Source organism: Brachycentrus maculatus, unplaced genomic scaffold (genome assembly GCF_059751285.1).
Source record: "Brachycentrus maculatus isolate JH-2025_06_01 unplaced genomic scaffold, ASM5975128v1 h1tg000475l, whole genome shotgun sequence".
In the NCBI taxonomy this organism is placed as follows: domain Eukaryota; kingdom Metazoa; phylum Arthropoda; class Insecta; order Trichoptera; family Brachycentridae; genus Brachycentrus; species Brachycentrus maculatus.
Window position 1 is genome coordinate 1,347,806 of NW_028281222.1, and position 19,748 is coordinate 1,367,553.

The 19,748-nt window shown below is 38.0% G+C and overlaps 1 protein-coding gene across 2 annotated transcripts in view; it reads right to left on the reverse strand.

Annotated features, from left to right (window-relative positions):
- Positions 1–19,748, reverse strand: part of LOC148302134 (uncharacterized) — a 32,207-nt gene that overhangs the window by 3,072 nt on the left and 9,387 nt on the right. For both annotated transcript variants that reach the window (XM_088272141.1, XM_088272142.1), the window contains exons 7-17: positions 18,550–18,683; positions 17,825–17,951; positions 15,902–16,051; positions 13,345–13,495; positions 12,316–12,439; positions 11,870–11,987; positions 10,350–10,487; positions 9,504–9,642; positions 7,863–8,004; positions 3,871–4,011; positions 2,332–2,457 (exon numbers count right to left, since the gene is read on the reverse strand). In XM_088272141.1, coding sequence (XP_088128267.1) covers positions 2,332–2,457; positions 3,871–4,011; positions 7,863–8,004; positions 9,504–9,642; positions 10,350–10,487; positions 11,870–11,987; positions 12,316–12,439; positions 13,345–13,495; positions 15,902–16,051; positions 17,825–17,951; positions 18,550–18,683 — 1,490 coding nt within the window. The remainder of the gene's footprint in view (positions 1–2,331; positions 2,458–3,870; positions 4,012–7,862; positions 8,005–9,503; positions 9,643–10,349; positions 10,488–11,869; positions 11,988–12,315; positions 12,440–13,344; positions 13,496–15,901; positions 16,052–17,824; positions 17,952–18,549; positions 18,684–19,748) is intronic.

Sequence of the window (19,748 nt, forward strand, 5' to 3'; positions counted from 1 at the left end):
TCATAAATCAAAAAACTTGATTTTTCAGGAGAACGTTTTTAAAGTTTAAAAATATTATGAAATGTATTCAAAATAAATATTAAGCCGCTTATTGAATTTTTTACTGTGCAACAGATCTTTTTAGAAATTTAGTTAATTATTAGTGAAAAATTAATATTTATTTTCTGTAAACACCTATTGTTTTCGCCCTCACAATATCTGCCAAATTTGAATGGACTACTTTGCAAAAAAGTCTTCAGCATTTTTAACATAGATCGCTCACTCCTTTCAACAACAACGTCATATATAAAAAAACTTGATTTTCAGGAGATCGTTTTTAAAGTTTAAGAATATAATAAAATGTATTAAAAATAAATATCAAGCCAATTTTTAGGTAAAAGCTGAATGTTTTTTCTCCATTTGAAAAATATTTAGTATATTTAAAAAAAAAAATTAAACAATACCTTTTCTTCAAAATGCAAAAACAACATTTTCTGCCCTGTAGAGCAGCGGGTACATATTAAGTTAAAAATATGCCGCTTTTGGTGGGATATGGTACATTTTCTGGGCATTCCGAAAACATGCACAACTGAAAATTGTCGATTTTTGATTTATGACGTTCTTGAAAGGAGTGAGCGATATGTGTTCCATATTTTAATTGATTAAAATTAGTGCTAGACATAGTGAAAGAAATAAGCACAAAGATTTTATTTATTTAAACTTCATCTACAGAAAATAATTAAGTACATTGGCGGGCTTATTACTACGCTACAAAGTAATATCTTCCTAACTAACTAACTAACCATCACGGCGCTTCTCCGCAGGGGTAGGCAGAGAGAATAGAACGCCACACCACTCTGTCTTTGCAAACATTCTTCGCCTCTTCTACATTCATGCATCTCCTCATACAAACACGACGATTATTACGATTCCTGACCCGGCCGCTATCAAGTATTTGACACACCTGATTGTGCCAAGTTTTCATCAGTCTTCCTCTACTTCTTCTTCCAACTACATTCGCCTCATAAATTTGTTTAACCGTTCTTTCCTCACTCATACGTTCCACATGTCCAAACCATCTCAACACACCTTTCTTAATTTTATTGATAATGCTTATCTCAGCCTTGCATTCTTCCAACCGAAAAAACAGACTAGTGATATTGGTCTAAACGTTCGATACCATATATCATTGTTCCTGTGCGTGTGTGCCGCGGCACACTGGTGTACCGTGGTGATTAGTTGGTGTGACGCGGAAAAAACGTCTAGTTTTGTTAAATAAACTTTGTTATGATTTTACATGTTTTCGTATTATATTTCGTGGTTTTTTTCTTTGGTGTGCCTCAGAAATTTCTTAATTTGGCAGGTGTACCTTGAACAGAAAAAGTTGCGGAACACTGATTTATACCAGCGCCATTTTCATAATATACTAGCTCAAGGCCACTTTTACAGAGATGAATTATATCCATTTTTCATTAATGTTTTACTTAGTACATACCACTTTTTCTTAAAATCTACTGTGACATGTGTTTCGATGCATTCGTATCATTTTCAAACACCGAATGCAGAATGCATAGAAACATGTGTCAAAGTAGATTTTAAGAAATAGTGGTATTTACTAAGTAAAACATTAATTAAAAATGGATAGATTTTACCACAAAGTGACTGCCGAATCAATTAATGAAAAAATGAATTAAATTGTGGGTTTACTTACAGTTTAATTAGATTTTAGTTTTGTATTGACATTTCTTGGTGGAACTGCATTTTAAAGAATAAAATAACAACTATGTAATTTTTTGCAACTCTAAAACCGATTTATACTCGGTAAAGACCAAATGCCGCCTATGCAATGGCTGCATTGCTCCTGTTCTCTTATACGGCTGTGAAACATGGCACCTTACAAGGGCCCAGAGCAGCAGTGTACTGAGCTTTGAGAATAGACGTCTGCGGAGAATTTTAGGCGTGCAGTGGTTTGACTTAGTGACGAATGAAGAGATAAGGCGTAGGACGCAGCAAATTTTGGTCACAACTCTCGTCAAGAAAAGGCGATTCAGTTGGCTTGGCCATGTACTCCCGAGAGCCGCCATCAAGGTTGCCTCTTTTACAAGGCATCAGGTTCCCGACCACTGCTGACAATTCGTCGGCAGTTCTCGGAAGAACTTCGGGACGCGGATCTGACTTGGGAGGATGCAAGGGAGCTGGCAGCCGACAGAAAAGCCTGGAGACAGTTTGTGGACTCCATAGCGGATATGGTTTAATAATAAAATCCAGTTCAGTAGTCAGGGGTGGTCGTCCTGGGCGGCGCGATCCTGTTGCCTTGTATTTCTGATGGAATAAAAAATAAAATCTACTTACATTGTTGATGATGACCTCTTGACCGTCTTCCAGCACGAAGGTGTTGCCGAGTCCCTCCATTTTGGTGGTCTCGAAGTCTCCGTTCAGCCGCGGCTGGTTCACCACTATCGTGTCGCTCAGGTGACCCTGGAACAGAAAAGGTTTAGTAAGTAACGATCAGTTTAGTAAGTAACATGGAACTGGCAAAGGAAGGATGAAAGCAGAGTGAATGCTGTTGAAATGCGCTCCCTCAGACGAATGTGTGGAAAATCATTGTATGACAGAATTAAAAACGATGATATAAGAAAGGAATGTAAGGCTGAACGAGGAATAATTGAAAAGATTAGAAAGAGCTCTTTGCGGTGGTATGGACATGTGGAGTGAATGGATAGCGAGAGAATGAGTAAGAAAATATATGTGGCGAATGTGAGAGGGAAAACAGAACGTGGACGACCGAAAAAGACTTGGTACGATCAGATCAATCAGAACCTAAAATCTGGTGGTGTCAAAAGTCTGCGTAATCGGAGGGCATGTATGACTAGATGTATAGATGTGAAGGAGGCTAGGAGTGTATGTCAGGACAGAAGAGTGTGGCGTTCCATCCTCTCTGCCTACCCCTGCGGGGAAACGGCGTGATGGTAGTAGTAGTAGTAGTAGTAAGTAACGATCGAGATAACAGTGCGTCAATGCGATGCACTGCCCTATGCACTGTCGGGTGCAGAAAGGGGTAGTCTATTACAAAATGCTGTTTTATTTGAGTACTTTAACCATTTTACTGCGAACGGTCGGTATATAGATGCTTTATTACTGCATGAAAACTGCGTACTGTCGAAATATCGGCTATTGCTCAGTTTGATTTTAGATATCGACCTGTGTAAACGTGTTGCAAACGTGCGCGCGCTAGTCATTATTGATTTGTCAATAGTAGGTAATCATAAATAAACTTTTAAAAAGTATATCGCGGTGAAAATTATATTTGATAAAAATGTACACAATTTTGTGTACACTTAATTGAAAGATTATTTTTTCTCTTAAATTCTAGCATTTCACTCACTCCTTTCAAGAACGTCATAAAGCAAAAAACTTGATTTTTCAGGAAAAAGTTTTTTAAGTTTAAAAATATAACAGAATGTATTAAAAATAAATATCAAGCCACTTATTGAACTTTTTACTATGCAACTGATCTTTTTAGGTAAAACCTGAAATTTTTTTCTTCATTTGAAAAATATTTAGTATATTTAAAAAAATAATTAAACAATACCTTTTCTACAAAATGCAAAAACAACACTTTCTGCCCTGTAGCGGGTAAATATTAAGTTAAAAATATGCCTCTTTTGCTGGGATATAGTACATTTTCTGGGCATTCCGAAAACATGCACAACTGATAATTGAAAATTTTTTATTTATGACGTTCTTGAAAGGAGTGAGCGATATGTAAAAAAAAGGCTTAGCAGTAAAACGGTTAATAATATAAAAAAAACAGAGAAAACTCCATTTATATCATAAAAAAATTTAAAAAATCATTGGCAAATATGCAAAGTGCATTGTGAGTTTACCAACCTGGGACTGCATGTGCGCGTAGAGCAGCGGCTTCCTCATGAAGCCCGCGCCGCAGTCCAGGCACTCGTAGGGCTTCTTGTCGGAGTGGATGAACCGATGCGCGTTCCTGTTGTCCCGGGAGTTGAAGGCCTTATCGCAAACCTGCAGGGGAAAAAAAATTATTTATTTATTTTACGACTTTTTTATGACCTTTCCTTCATGTGTTAACGATCAAGATAACATTGCGTTTATATGCAGTGCCCTATGCACCACTGAGGTGCGGATAAGGGTTTGAAGAAGAAGAAGAATTTATAGATTTGGCCTTTAATTTGTAAAACTCCATTGTAATTTATGTATTACATGTTCAATCAAATGCTGATTTTTTGACTCTACTGAGTGGTAAAATCTTGGTAAAATCTATCCATTTTTAATTAAAGTTTTACTTAGTAAATACCGCTATTTCTTAAAATCTACTGCACACGTGTTTCGATGCATTCCGTATTATTTTCAAACACCATATACGGTGTTTGCAATTGATGCAGAAAGAATTGAAACACGTGTCACACCATATACGGTGTTTGCAAATGATGCGGAATGAATTAAAACACGTGTCACAGTAGATTTTAAGAAATAGTGGTATTTACTTAGTAATACTATAATAAAAATGAATAAAATACATCCAGCAGTAGAGGACAGAGGGCTGTTGAAGAAGAATAAGATAATAAGGAATGGTTATACCTTTGATGCAGACTGTACTTTGAAGGCAGGTAAGCCATATTTCCTACCAATATTTAACGTCAATGCTTCACGACACCACATTCCAAACTGAACACACGTCTACAAAACGATAAGACACGCCATTGTATATTTCACATACACATATACTTTTTGCCATTGTATATATATATATTACATACATGCATACTCTTGCACAGCTCTTTGCATAGGAATGTGATGAGTAACAGGAGTCGATGAGTCAGTGAAATAATTTCCTTTGAGAATAATAATTCTCACATTACATTGTCCTCTTTTCACATGTGATTATTATTTGATGTGATATGCAATCTTGTCGGAATGCATTTTATATAAACAGTTTGTTCATTGTACTGCTAATGCTCGGTGAAATAATTTCCTTTGACAACAATAATTCTCAAATTACAAGCCTTCTAATCACACATCGCTCACTCCTTTCAACAATGTCTTATATCAAAAATCGACAATTTTCAGTTGTGCGCCGCATGTTTTCGGAATGCCAAGAAAACGTACTATATCCCAGCAAAAGTGACATATTTTTAACTTAATATTTACCCGCTACAGGGCAGAAAGTGTCGTTTTTGCATTTTGAAGAAAAGGTATTGTTTTATCGATTTTTTAAATAAACTAAATATTTTTCAAATGGAGAAAAAACCTTCAGGTTTTACCTAAAAAGATCTGTTGCACAGTAAAAAGTTCAATAAGTGGCTTGATATTTATTTTTAATACATTTGATTATATTTTTAAACTTTAAAAACGATCTGAAAAATCAAGATTTTTGATATATGACGTTGTTGAAAGGAGTGAGCGACATGCGATTGTTATTTGACGGGTGAGCAGAAATGCAATATTGTCGGAATGCATTTTCTATTTATAGTTTGTTTATTGTACTGCTGATGCGGTATAGGCGAGTATTAATTTTATGACGCGTTATAATCATAATATCTGTATTCTTTTCACACTCTATTATCCTTATATGAAGGAATGAAAAGACTAATTTTATTAGCGGATCTATACTATGATCTGTCTGGAAGATTGATATTGAAAAAATCGGATATAGGATGATAGAACGGCTAATGCCTTTAACATAATACATATATCTTGTTTTGAATATTGAAAGCATTAACTTTGTGGATCATATTGATATATTATTTCGAGAAATAAAAATACTTTGTGTTCTGATCCACTCACATTTTTATTAACCAACTAGTTTCGGCAACAACCTGTTGCCCTCTTCAGGGTTTCATTTATTACTCATTTATTTACATATTCATGTATTTACATTCATTACATTTATTACATTTATTAATCAGTAATAAATGTAACCCTGAAGAGGGCAACAGGTTGTTGCGAAAACTAGTTGGTTAATAAAAATGTGAGTGGATCAGAACACAACGTATTTTTATTTCTCGAAATAATACATATATCTTCTTCTCCTTTATTTTGTTGTAAGCCTTGTGGCCTGTTTTTAAAAGGAATTAGCCTCCTGCGATGTCGATTCCCGGCTATCGACCCATCTCTTTGGTGGTCTGCTCGGGAGTCGTCTACCTCGTGTTTGGACCATATTTATGTGCGTGATAGGGAGTACGTACTACTACAAGCTTGTGTTCTGGAGTGTACTATTGCTGACCACTACATATATGACTGCCGTCTCCATCGTTCCGTTAGAACAAAGGCAAAATAAAGGAATGGGCTAAATGATCAAGAGTTAATTTTATGAAAATTGTAAAAAATTCTCTCTTTTTTGTGTGAATATTAGGTTAAAATCGTTAAAAACAATAAAAAATGCATTAAAAAAGAACTCCACCGACAAGACACACAAGGTGACTCGGTGGGTCTCTGCAAAAAATTATTTTAAATTGTGATTTAAATAAATGTATACAATACATATATGTATGTTAATAAAAAATAAATAAAAAAGGAATTTTTGTAAAAGTTAGTTTTGGTTTACTTTCCGTTGCACGCAGCAGTGAGTATGTCGCGAAGCCCGAACATAATGTGTTAACACATTGTTTGCGGGAAACGCTTAAGAGCGTCTTTTCCATACTGTCGGTAGAGAGCGGGTGACGCTTGTAAGCGTTCTATTTGCTTACTTTTGGTAGAGCGCGAGAGGTGCCAAAAAACATTGCACAAATGGGAATTGGGTTTGCAGTTACTTGTGGTAAGTATACTATAGAGACGGGCTGCAGACTGTCTGAGTCTTCCCCTTTTCCGCACCCGATGGTGCATAGGGCACTGCATCATATAAACGCAGTGTAATCTTGATCGTTCACACATGAAGGAAAGGACTAATGGGTGTATGGTTGGCAGGTTTTGGTAGTCAATGTGTTAACTCTTACCACTCTGTAGGGCAGACATTCTGGCCCGTATGATTCTAGTAGGCAGCTCCGTGGGCCACAATGTCTGGCCCGGCGCAGGTATAACTTTAATCACTGATTTCTCTATCACCCGAGAATATGACTAACTAACTAACTAACCATCACGCCGCTTCCCCGCAGGGGTAGGCAGAGAGAATCGAACGCCACACCACTCTGTCTTTGCAAACATTCTTTGCCTCTTCTACATTCATGCATCTCCTCATACATACCCGACGATTATTACGACTCCTGACCCGGCCGCTTTCAAGTATTTGACATACCTGATTGTGCCAAGTTTTCCTCCGTCGTCCTCTGCTTCTTTTTCCAACTACATTCGCCTCATAAATTTGTTTAACCGTTCTTTCTTCACTCATACGCTCCACATGTCCAAACCATCTCAACACACCTTTCTTAATTTTATCGATAATGCTTATCTCAGCCTTACATTCTTTCCTTATTTCATCATTCGAACATCTATCAAACATCGTTTTGCCACACATTCATCTGAGGGATCGCATTTCGACTGCATTCAGTCTGCTTTCATCCTTCTTTTGCCAACTCCATGCTTCGCTTCCATACATAAGGGTTGGAACCAGAACTCCATTGTGTACTGCCAGTTTAGCTTCCGCTGATAGATTTTTATTTGCTAAAACTGATTTTAGTGCACCATTCACTATGTTCCCAGCATTTCCCGAGAATATTCTACCAAAAAATATTTCAGATAAATACAGTCAATCTTAATTAACATGGTCATACTAATTGCCAGACAGAGTGTCCCAAAATTAGCGAACCAAAATATTTATTTTAATGGTAGAGAAACGTCACATTTTTTTGATCAGAGTAGCTGATAAGTTATGAGAAAAAATGGTCAGAGTGGAAAGGGTTAAGAGGGTGGGCACTCGCCTCACACTTGTAGGGCTTCTCCCCGCTGTGGATCCGGAGGTGCTTCTTGAAGTGCTCCGGGTACACGAAGGTGGCGTCGCAGGTGGAGCACTTGTAGGGCCGCTCGCCCGTGTGAGACGCCTTGATGTGGTACTCTAGCAACCTGGAACAAACCACAATAGATGTCTCTAGTGAAGTTCTAGTGATTCAAGAACAATGTTTCGAAATTGGATCAAATATATAGAGCTTCCAAGAATTTGAGTAGTGTGGTTGTCAATCGTGGGTAGAATTGGTGACTGTTACACGTGTGTAAAGTGATAACTCAAACTTGCCCATGACGGACGTAAGCCCCGTAATTGCCCAGACTATGATGAGATGTCAAAAAATAATATGAAAAGTAACTCCTATAATTGGAGATAAACCAGATTTGTGAACAAGTATTTGGACACACTCAAAATGTTGCAAATCACAACGACATATGTGACACATTATGCATTTGAGTTGCGTTGTTGTTGAAATGGTTTTGCCATTTCTAAAGTGTGTTTGTTTTTTTTCTTTCGTTATTGTTTTTTGTTCCTTGATTTTTATTTATTTATTTATGGTTTACAAACAATGAAAAACACATTACAAGAAATGAAATACAGTGCAATACAAATCCTTTAAATGTTTTTCATCAATTAGATGAGAACACAACAAACTTACAGAAACAAGTAAAAGTACAGGTTAACTACTAGATATAGTATAGAAATTTGGTCGTAAAAAAAGAGTAATAACAATAAAAAGTAATGAATTGCAAAAATTTAACATTTCATTCAAACCCTTATCCGCACCCCAATGGTGCATAGGGCACTGCGTCATATAAACGCAGTGTTATCTTGATCGTTTTTACACATGAAGGAAAGGTGATCAGCCCTCCGCTTCAGGTACCAGTCTAGGGTAATATTAAATCAATATTACAGTGAAAAAATCACTTATATTTATTTTACCCCCCTTGGGAATCGAACCCGGGACCTCCAGAACGGTAGCCGAGCGTGCTGACCATTACACTACGGAGGCGGACAAAATTTTCATTTAAATTTCTAAAAATTTAAATTGAAATTAAACTAAGATACATAATTAAGGTGAAAAATTCGAGACTCTGTTTCAATTCAATTTCACCAATCTGGTAATCGACCTCTTGTATTGTGGAAAGGTTCTTTATGGTGGTACGGACATGTGGAGCGAATGGATAACGAGAGAATGACTAAGAAAATATATGTGGCGAATGTGAGCGGGAAAACAAAACGAGGACGACTGAAAAAGACTTGGCACAATCAGATCAATCAGAACCTAAAATCTGGTGGTGTCAAAAGTCTGCGTAATTGGAGGACATGTATAACTAGATGTATGGATGTGAAGGAGGCGAGGAGTGTATGTCAGGACAGAAGAGTGTGGCGTTCCATCCTTTCTGCCTACCCCTGCGGAGAAACGGCGCGATGGTAGTAGTAGAATTGTTTTTGTTTTTTTAAACTTTTTTTTGCTTACATCTCTACTCTTATACCCATTATTTATTGTTATCACAACGACAATAATGCTCAAAAATGTAAGTAAAATACTAGTAAAGAAAAAACTTTTTTCCACAATATAAATTAAAGAAACAAAAATTAAAAAAAATAAAATTACCTCCGCCGCTTGAATCTTTTATCGCAATTCCTACATTTGTATCGCTTGTCATCAAAGTGCGTAGCTCTCTTGTGCGACTGGAGATTGCTACGCTGGGAGAAGGTGGAACCGCACATATCGCAAGTATACGGACGTTCACCTGCAAAAACCAATTTAGTTATTAGTTATCGATAGTTATTATTATTATATCGTTGGCAAAAGAAGGAAGAGAGTAGACTGAATGCGATCTTTCAGACGAATGCCCGGCTAAACGATGTACGAATGGTGAAATAAGGAAGGAATGCAAAGGACACGCTCAAATGTTGTAATATTTATTTATTTATTTTTTATCATTTACATTGGTGTTCCGCAAAGTCTGTGCCGCGACACGCTGGTGTACCGTAGAGATTAGTTGGTGTGCCGCGGAAAAAAGTCTATTATCTAATACTTTTTACTATGCAACAGATCTTTTTAGGTAAAACCTGAAGGTTTTTACTCCATTTGAAAAATATTTAGTATATTTAAAAAAATTATTAAACAATACCTTTTCTTCAAAATGCAAAAACAACACTTTCTGCCCTGTAGCGGGTAAATATTATGTTAAAAATATGCCGCTTTTGCTGGGATATAGTACATTTTCTGGGCATTCCGAAAAGATGCACAACTGAAAATTGACAATCTTTGATATTTGACGTTGTTGAAAGGAGTGAGTGATACATCAAAAAACTTGATTTTTCAGGACATTGTTTTTAAAGTTTAAAAATGTAATCAAATGTATTAAAAATAAATAGCGGGAGGCGGACAAATGTAATAGAAATGTAGTATAGTGTAAATGAAATATGTGGGAAAGTGGAAGAAGACGCGTACCTGTGTGAGTTCTCTCGTGGTCCCTGATCTCAGCCCTGCGAGCGAACGCCTTGTTGCAGGTCCGGCACACAAAGGGCTTGTAGCCCGTGTGCACCACTCCGTGAACCTCCAGGTTGTGTTGCGTGCCGAAAGCCTTACCTGAGAACAAAGCAAAGACTGTCAATGCTGCACAAGAAATACTGTCACAATGATTAAGGAAACACTTGTTTTTATACCACTTGAGTTATATGAAAGACTACTAGTTTCGGAAGCTAAGCTTCCATCGTCCGGTCTGAATAATAACTGAAACACTGTCGCGTTAATCCAGGCTCAACCCTCAGCTCTTCAGAAAACAATCATTGAAGCCATTTTAAGAAGAACTGAAAATTGACAATTTTTTTATATAAGACGTTGTTGAAAGGAGTGAGCGATATGTTCTCGTGAAAATATCGTTGATTTTTTACACACCTAAAAAAGGTACTTTTTTTTGGTAAAAAGGTGTTCAGCAATTTTAGGAAGGGTTAAATTGTAATGTGTCTTCTCTCTTCTAATGAATACTTGATCATCCGAGTTTACTCCGTGTCAACGAAATATCTATAATGCTAATAATCATAATATAAGAGTATAAACTCTTATATATATCTATAATATAAGAGTTTCTGCTTAGTAAAAAGCTTCTTTACATCTCACCAATAGATGTCTCTAGTGAAGTTTTAGTGATTCATGAACAAGGTTTCTAAATTGGTTCATATATATAGAACTTCCAAGAATTTGAGTAGTGTGGTTGTCAATAATGGGTAGAATTGGTGAATGTTACACGTGTGTAAAGTGATCACTTAAACCAGCCTATGACGGTCGTAAGCCCCGTAAATACCCAGACTTCCATATTCTTCTTCATCTTTGATGAGATGTCAAAAAATAATATCTATAATGCTAATGCAAATACCCTCTTCTTCTTTGTCTTCTACTTGGTGTAGCCCTTGTGGCCTATTTTCAAGAGGGATCAGCCTCCTGCGATGTCGATCCATCTCTTTGGTGGTCTGCCCGGAAGTTGTCTACGTTGGAGTTGGCTGTACAGTGCAATGTGGGGGAGTCTGGATGGTTCTGGATGATTCTCCTCACATGCGCATACCATTGTCTCCTTAATTGTCTTCTCCACCTAACGACAACTTCCATCTCGCATATTTCCCTTATCCTGTTGTTCCTTATTCTATCTCATAGACTCTTGCCAGATATGCTTCGTAGATTCTTCATTTCTAACACGCGTTGAGAGTGTCCATGCAAATAATCGCTAGTGAATAAGTTAGGTCGTGAGGTGGGGACGACAACGAAGGCGATACTGGAATGATCATGTAAACAGAATGTCAGATGAGACTTCCACGTATCGCCCTTCGAGGAATCCCCGAAGGACGCAGACCCCCAGGCAGACCTCCAAAAGGGTGGAAAGACAGCTGGGAGTCAACTTCCCAAGAGCTACAAGCGGAGGCACAAACAGATCCTTAGGATCTAGAAAAAGAAGAAGAGAATAAGTTAATAGTTACCGCAGATGTTGCAAACGAAGTCCTTGATGCCGAGATGGGTCTTCTCGTGCTGGGTAAGGTTCTGCATGGTGAAGAATGACTTTCCGCACTGGGAGCACGTGTACGGCCGAGGACGGTCCTGAGAAAGAGTACAGTCATAACTTAATAATAATTTTGGATAATTTAGTGTAATTTTTGTAAAATACTCAAGGGTGCTTTATATATTTTGTTCCATTTATTTAAGGATTCTTGATGGCACAAACGTTTCACGTAGCTTAGTGGAATCATTGAGAAGGTTGGTGCCGAGTTTTTGGTGGTTGCGCGTTATGCGAGCTCATCCGCACGTTCATTGCCTTCAAGTCCTACGTGCGCCCTCACCCACATCAGGTGTATTGAAGAGTTGGCACAACGCAGTAGCTCGTGGATTGAGTTAATAACGGAATTTAGGTTAACAGGTGCATAGTTACCATGTGCGTCTTGAGATGAGACTGGTAGGTGTATTTGGAGGCAAACGTTTTGCTGCAGACGTCACAGTTGTAGGGCCGAACTCCGATGTGGGTGTTATTGTGCTCTTCCAAGAGCTTTCTAGACCTGGAAACGTGTCGGAGCATTAGTTATACGTCTCCCAGAGTGGTGACAAAGGGATAGAATGCCTTTATATGCATCTGCTTTTATATATTTTTCTTCTAACCCTTATCTGCACCCAATGGAGCATTGTTTTGTTGCAGAGTAATCTTGTTAAGAGTCTTGTTTATGCCCAAACTTAAATATTTTTCATCTATGTTAACCAGCTGCCTGAGATATATAAAATAGAACCAATTCGGGGATCCAAAATAAATGATCTGAAAAGATACTTTATGGAAAGATATATCGCTCACTCCTTTCAAGAATGTCATAAATCAAAAAACTTGATTTTTCAGGAGAACGTTTTTAAAGATTAAAAATATAGTATAATGTATTAAAAATAAATATCAAGCCACTTATTGAACTTTAACTGCGCAACAGATCTTTTTAGGTAAAACCCGATGGTTTTTTCTCCATTTGAAAAATATTTACTATATTTAAAAAAATAATTAAACAGTACCTTTTCTTCAAAATGCAAAAACAACACTTTCTGCCCTATAGCGGGTAAATAATAAGTTTAAAATATGCCGATTTCGCTGGGATATAGTACATTTTCTGGGCATTCCGAAACATGCACAACTGAAAATTGACAATTTTTGATTTATGACGTTCTTGAAAGGAGTGAGCGATATATGTAATGATTAGGAGTATGTGACCTCCAAAAAGATGGAGGCACAAACAAATCCCTAGGATCTACAAAAGAAGAAGACTTATGTATGTAATATGTTTTGAAAAATAAAAAATAAACAAATATGTTGAGATGTCAAAAAAAAGTTAATAAACCTTTACACTACAGAAAAAAGAAAGGAGAGTAACACTGGTTGTAGGGGTTGAGTGTAGATTGCTTGCTATAGGACACAGGTGGCACTCACCCAAACTTCCTGTTGCATATGTGGCACATGTGCTGCTTGACCTGCTGCGTGTGGTGGACCTTCATGTGAGAGCGGTAGAGACGGATGGAGTCGAAGGCCATGTCGCACGGCAGGCACTTGTGTTCGCCGGGCTCCTTCACAATGTGTTCGTCTGGACAGAACACGCGCACAAATTAACACACTATCTGCGGGCGGATTCGCGGTCATAATAGAGATAAAAATCTCTGAAAAGAAGTGATAACATTTAACCATACTGTATGCATCGATATGAGATCAAAAGATGTCACAAAAGTCATACGTAAAAATAACTTACACGCAATTTACGACGAGTCGAGTGAAAAGGTAAAATTACCCTTCCCGCCCAACACCACCAGTCGAGTGAAACGACAAATTACCCTTCCCGCAGATAGTGTGTTAATACCACAGGTGTCTCCGCTCTTTTATTTTTTATCTTTTAAGAGAAATATTTGTGTTTTTATTATTCACACAAATATTTCAATTTCTTACTATTTCTGTGAGCCTAAGCGGCTCATTATTAGAAATGGGTATCAAATTGTGGTAGAGTGGGTTCAAACCGAGAAACTCTGATTTAAGAGTCCGCGACACTAACCACGGGACCACAACCCGACACATTTAATGATTTCATATTGGTTTAACACAGGATTGGTAACGTTTGTGGCAACTTTAATTAAGCTTTCGATAGAATACAGTACACAGAACAGATTTGTGTTTTAAGAATTTTTTGTGCAATATTGGAAATGTAACTTTTTGGTGAGGACCTCCACAAATAAAGGCGAAAATTATTAGAGTGGTAGAGTCCGCGACACTAACCACGGGACCACAACCAGACACTTGAGATGAAATGTCTATCCTTTACATCATGGGTCGGCAACCTGCGGCCCGCGAGACATCTTGGTGCCGCCCGCGAGATTCTCGCCGCAACGCACATGACGGACGATATTATACACAATCGAGTGAAAGGAAGCGAGAAAGGGAGCGAAGGGAATCTCATTGATTTTATTAAATACAATAAATGTCGTTAAAATATACACTTAGCGTTTTATTTTTAAAACTAAAATATTTGTACATAAATATTGTATGTATACCTACTGCAAGTGCAGCCCGCACTGATCCCCATGAAAAATATTTGGCCCTTTTACAACAAAAGGTTGCCGACCCATGCTTTACATGAAAGAAGATGAAAGTCTAATCTTCTTCAATCTTCGCCTATTCCTCATTCATGCATCTCCTCATACATTTTTTTAAACCTTTATCCGCACCCAATGATGCATAGAGCACTGCATCATATAATTCATTCATTTCATTCAAACCCTTATCCGCACCCCAATGGTGCATAGGGCACTGCATCATATAAACGCAGTGCCCTCCGCTTCAGGTACAAGTCCAGGGTAATATTGAATTATATTATAATGAAAAAATCACTTCAATTTATTTTACCCCCCCTGGGAATCCAACCCGGGACCTCCAGAAGGGTAGCCGAGCGTGCTGACCATTACACTACGGAGGCGTACAAAAAAGAAATATAAACCCAGTGTTAACTTGATCAATAATTCGATTCAATCATTAATCATATCTTGATCATTAATTAAAACATGAAGGAAAGGTGATCAGCCCTCTGCTCCAGGCACCAGTCCAGGGTAATATTGAATAAATATTGGAGTGAAAAATCACATTTATCTGACCCCCGCTGGGAATCGAACCCGGGACCTCCAGAATGGTAGATGAGCGTGCTGATCATTACACTACGGGCGGACATTGGCAGACTCCCCAAATATAGAAAATCATCTACCTGTTCAAACACTTCAGGGAAGGTGAAAACTAACTATGACTGCCGCTGTTAAGAGTACCACGAGAGACACTGTTAAGTTAAAAATATGCCGCTTTTGGTGGGATATGGTACATTTTCTGGGCATTACGAAAACATGCACAACTGAAAATTGACGATTTTTGATTTATGACGTTCTTGAAAGGAGTGAGCGATATGTGTTCCATATTTTAATTGATTAAAATTAGTGCTAGACATAGTGAAAGAAATAAGCACAAAGATTTTATTTATTTAAACCTCATCTACAGAAAATAATTAAGTACATTGGCGGGCTTATTGCTACGCTACAAAGTAATATCTTCCTAACTAACTAACTAACCATCACGGCGCTCTCCGCAGGGGAATCAGAGAGAATCAGACGCCATACCACTCTGTTTTTGCAAACATTCTTTGCCTCTTCTACATTCATGCATCTCCTCATACATACCCGACGATTATTACGACTCCTGACCCGGCCGCTTTCAAGTATTTGACATACCTGATTGTGCCAAGTTTTCCTCGGTCGTCCTCTGCTTCTTTTTCCAACCACATTTGCCTCATAAATTTGTTTAACCGTTCTTTCTTCACTCATACGTTCCACATGTCCAAACCAACTCAACACACCTTTCTTAATTTTATCGATAATGCTTATCTCAGCCTTACATTCTTTCCTTATTTCATCCTTATTTCCACCACGAGGGACACTGCCAACTATATCGCGGAAAAGCTCACCCATGTGCTGCGTGAATTCTCCGCGCCTCCTGAACATCTGCGCGCACACCTCGCAGATGTGCAGCCTGACGTTGTGTATGATACGCAGGTGGTAGGTTATCACTTTGCTGACACCGAAAAAACCTCCGCTCTCTTCAGACTCCGAGTCACCTGAAAATGGAAGACCAAATGAAATTTTGATAATTTCATTAATCAATTCGGCAGTCACTTTGTGGTAAAATCTATCCATTTTTAATTAATGTATTACATAGTAAATAGCACTTTTTCTTAAAATCTACTGCAGCGCGTGTTTCAATGCATTCATTTAAAAAATAAAAATTCAATAAATAAATAAAAATAGGAAACAGCTACTACCCCCTCTTCAACCTTCAATGTCCCAAGGACCCAACTCTAAAATTTAGAATTAGCTTCACATACGGTGTTCGGAAATAATGCGGAATGCATCGAAACACGTGTCACAGTAGATTTTAAGAAAAAGGTATTTACTAAGTAATACATTGATTAAAAATGAAATTTTAATGACCGTCCAGATGCTGATGCATGTATATATTCTTCTTCAAACCCTCATCCGCACCCGATAGTGCATAGGGCGCCGCATCATATAAACGCAGTGTTATCTTGATCATTGACACATGAAGGAAAGGTGATCCGCTTCATGGTCCAGTCCAGGGTAATATTTATTAAATCACCTATATTTATTTGCCCCCCACTGGGAATCGACCCCGAGACCTCCAGCACGATAGCTTAACGCGCTAACCATTACACCACAGAGAGTGGTATTTACCAAGTAAAAATGGATAGATATTACCACAAAGCGACTGCCGAATCAATTAATGAAATAATTTATGTTTTACTATAAGTTACGTTCAATTTGTATGTGTATATATTACCGTAGAACGGGGCTACTTGAACTTTGATGTGTTACTTGAGCCCAGTACAAAAAAATATTTAGATCTGTATTTGGCCTACAATAATGAACGTATCGACATGATTCATTGTTTCCTTGACAGGTGGCACTTATTGTCACGATACTTCGATCGATACCACGATCTAAATATTTTTTTTGTACTGTGCTCAAGTAACACTTCAAAGTTCCGTTCTACGGTACATTTATTTTAAACCTCCTGGGAATTGAACCCGGGACCTCTGAGGCAGTAGCCAAATGCACTTATCATTATTTCACTATTCTACTTCAACCCCTTATCCGCACCCAACGGTTTTTCCCTGACAGGTGACACTTATTGTCATGATACGTTCATTATTGTAGACAAAATACAGATTTGAATCTCTTTTTTGTACTGGGCTCAAGTAACACATCAAAGTTCAAGTAGCCCCGTTCTACGGTACTGTATATGTATTATTGTATTACCCCTTTTTATTAAAAATAAAAGCTTTTGTGTGGGTTTATTGCAATGTTTTTGGAACAATACACACAGTAATTTTTGAGTTGAGAGATTTGTCTTTTCAAAACTAGCAAGTTTTGAAAATAGGTGCCTGAGGCGAATACTGGGTACAAAGTGGTATGACTTCGTCAGGAATGACGATGTGAGGAGAAGAACTCAACAGCCCCTCATACAAGAAGTCCTGAAGAGGAGAAGGTGGACATGGTTGGGACATGTCCTTAGAATGCCACCTGAGAGCATCAACCCCTCGTGTCTCGTCTTCCAACCCCGAGGATTCCGGCGCCCCGGAAGGCCGTTGACGACCATTCACCGACTACACTCAGCGGAACTTCGAGACGCCGGACTGACCTGGGAGGAAGCCAAGGAGATGGCGCGTGACAGAGTGACTTGGAGGCGTCTCGTGTTGGCAATATGCTCCACCTAGGGAGGGAACATGGAAAGAGGAGGAGGGATTTGTCTTTTGACTTTAAATCCACAAAGTGGCTGCCAAATCAATTAAGAAAAAGACGTCTCTAGTTACCGTTGGTTTCTTGGGAGTTCTCATCCTGCGGATCACCTTTGCTGGTGGATTTATCCTTTGCGGCGGATTTCTTTGAGCTGTCGCACAGAACACATTGGTACATGTTTTCGCCGACAGGTTTCACCATCTGCAAGATAAAATAAGACATCCTTAGTCCTTTGGCTGCCAAAATTTGATATGTTGGTTAATATATCCAGAATAAAACAAGGTTTGTTGGATTGAATTCTACATTTATTTATGTATATGTTAATACGTGATGCGTTTCGTCTTCTTAGGACATTATCAAACACTCACATCTCGTAGACTCTTGTCAGATATGCTTTTTAGAGTCTTCATTTCTGACACTCTTAGCGCGTTTTTTGTTACTGCGGTGTCTGTGTGAAGTGATCACTAAGGGCGATTGTGCTCTATAGGAACGTAACCATATTTAACCTTGTGCACATATCGCTCACTCCTTTCAAGAACTTCATAAATCAAAAATCATCAATTTTGAGTTGTGCATGTTTTCGGAATGCCCAGAAAATGTACTATATCCCAGCAAAAGCGGCATATTTTTAACTTAATATTTACCCGCTACAGGGCAGAAAGTGGCTTGATATTTATTTTTAATACATTGTATTATATTTATAAACTTTAAAAACGTTCTCCTGAAAAATAAAGTTTTTTGATTTATGACGTTCTTGAAAGGAGTGAGCGATATGTTTGTTAAAAATGTAAAACCTTACCTCATCAAAAGTTAGACTTTCAGAGTCTACGAAGTTGACTGACTTGGACGCGTTGGGGGCTGAACTACTGTTCTTGTTTATCCGGAGTATGGAAGGCTTCCCCAAGGAGTTCACACCCTCCAAATTTATACTTTCTGCAACAACGAAAAATAAGAAATTATAAAGTTTCCTGAGGAATAACACATTATGCTCAGGCTTCACGGCAAACTCGCTGGAAAGTAAACCAAAAAAAAAAATCGCTTTATCTGATTTGTATAAAATTTTATACGATTATAAAATTGAATTACGGATAAGGGTTAGAAGTAGAAGAAGAAAAAAAATTGAGATATTGAAAAAAATCTGATACAGAATAAAATAACAACTATGTAGTTTTTTCCACATGAGGTCATCAGTCTGATGATGTCAGTTGACAGAAAAACTCATCATTCTAACCCTTATCCGCACCCCAATGGTGCATAGAGCACTGCATCATATAAACGCAGTTTTATCTTGATCGTCAACACACGAAGGAAAGGTGATCAGCCCTCCGCTTCAGGTACCAGTCCAGGGTAATATTGAATAAATATTAGAGTGAAAAAAAAAACGCTTATATTTATTAGACCCCCCCTCTGGGAGTTGAACCCGGGACCTTCAGAACGTTAGCCGAGCGCGCTGTCCATTACACTACGGAGGCGGACAAAACTACATACTTGATATTTTTTTATAAAATACAGTTCCATCAAGAAATGTCAGTACAAGACTTAAATCAGATTGTTTTTGTGTTTTTCAAGGGATCTTGCATCCCTTATGTCATTGCGACCATATTAGGTCTATTGTGACCTCCCTATGTGTCATAGCTCACTCTCAAGACCTACATGAGTCATGTGGCTCACGACCTGTCTTGGTGATGCTTCACCTTCTCGGAGTCCAGTAGTGGTCCTCCAAAGATAGTCCTCTTCTTTCATAGGTACTATTAATAATCTTCTTCTTCTTTTTCTAGATCCTAAGGATCTGTTTGTGCCTTCGCTTGTAGCTCTTGGGATGTTGACTCCCAGCTCGGCTGTCCAAATTTGAAACACAGTAAGGGACATTTTTTTGTAGTAGGTTTTTTTTGCATTTTTGGACTAAGTAGAGTCCACTTAGTCAATAAATGCAAAAAAAACCTACTACAAAAAAAAGGCCCTTACTGTGTTTTAAATTTGGACAGCCCAGCTGTCTTT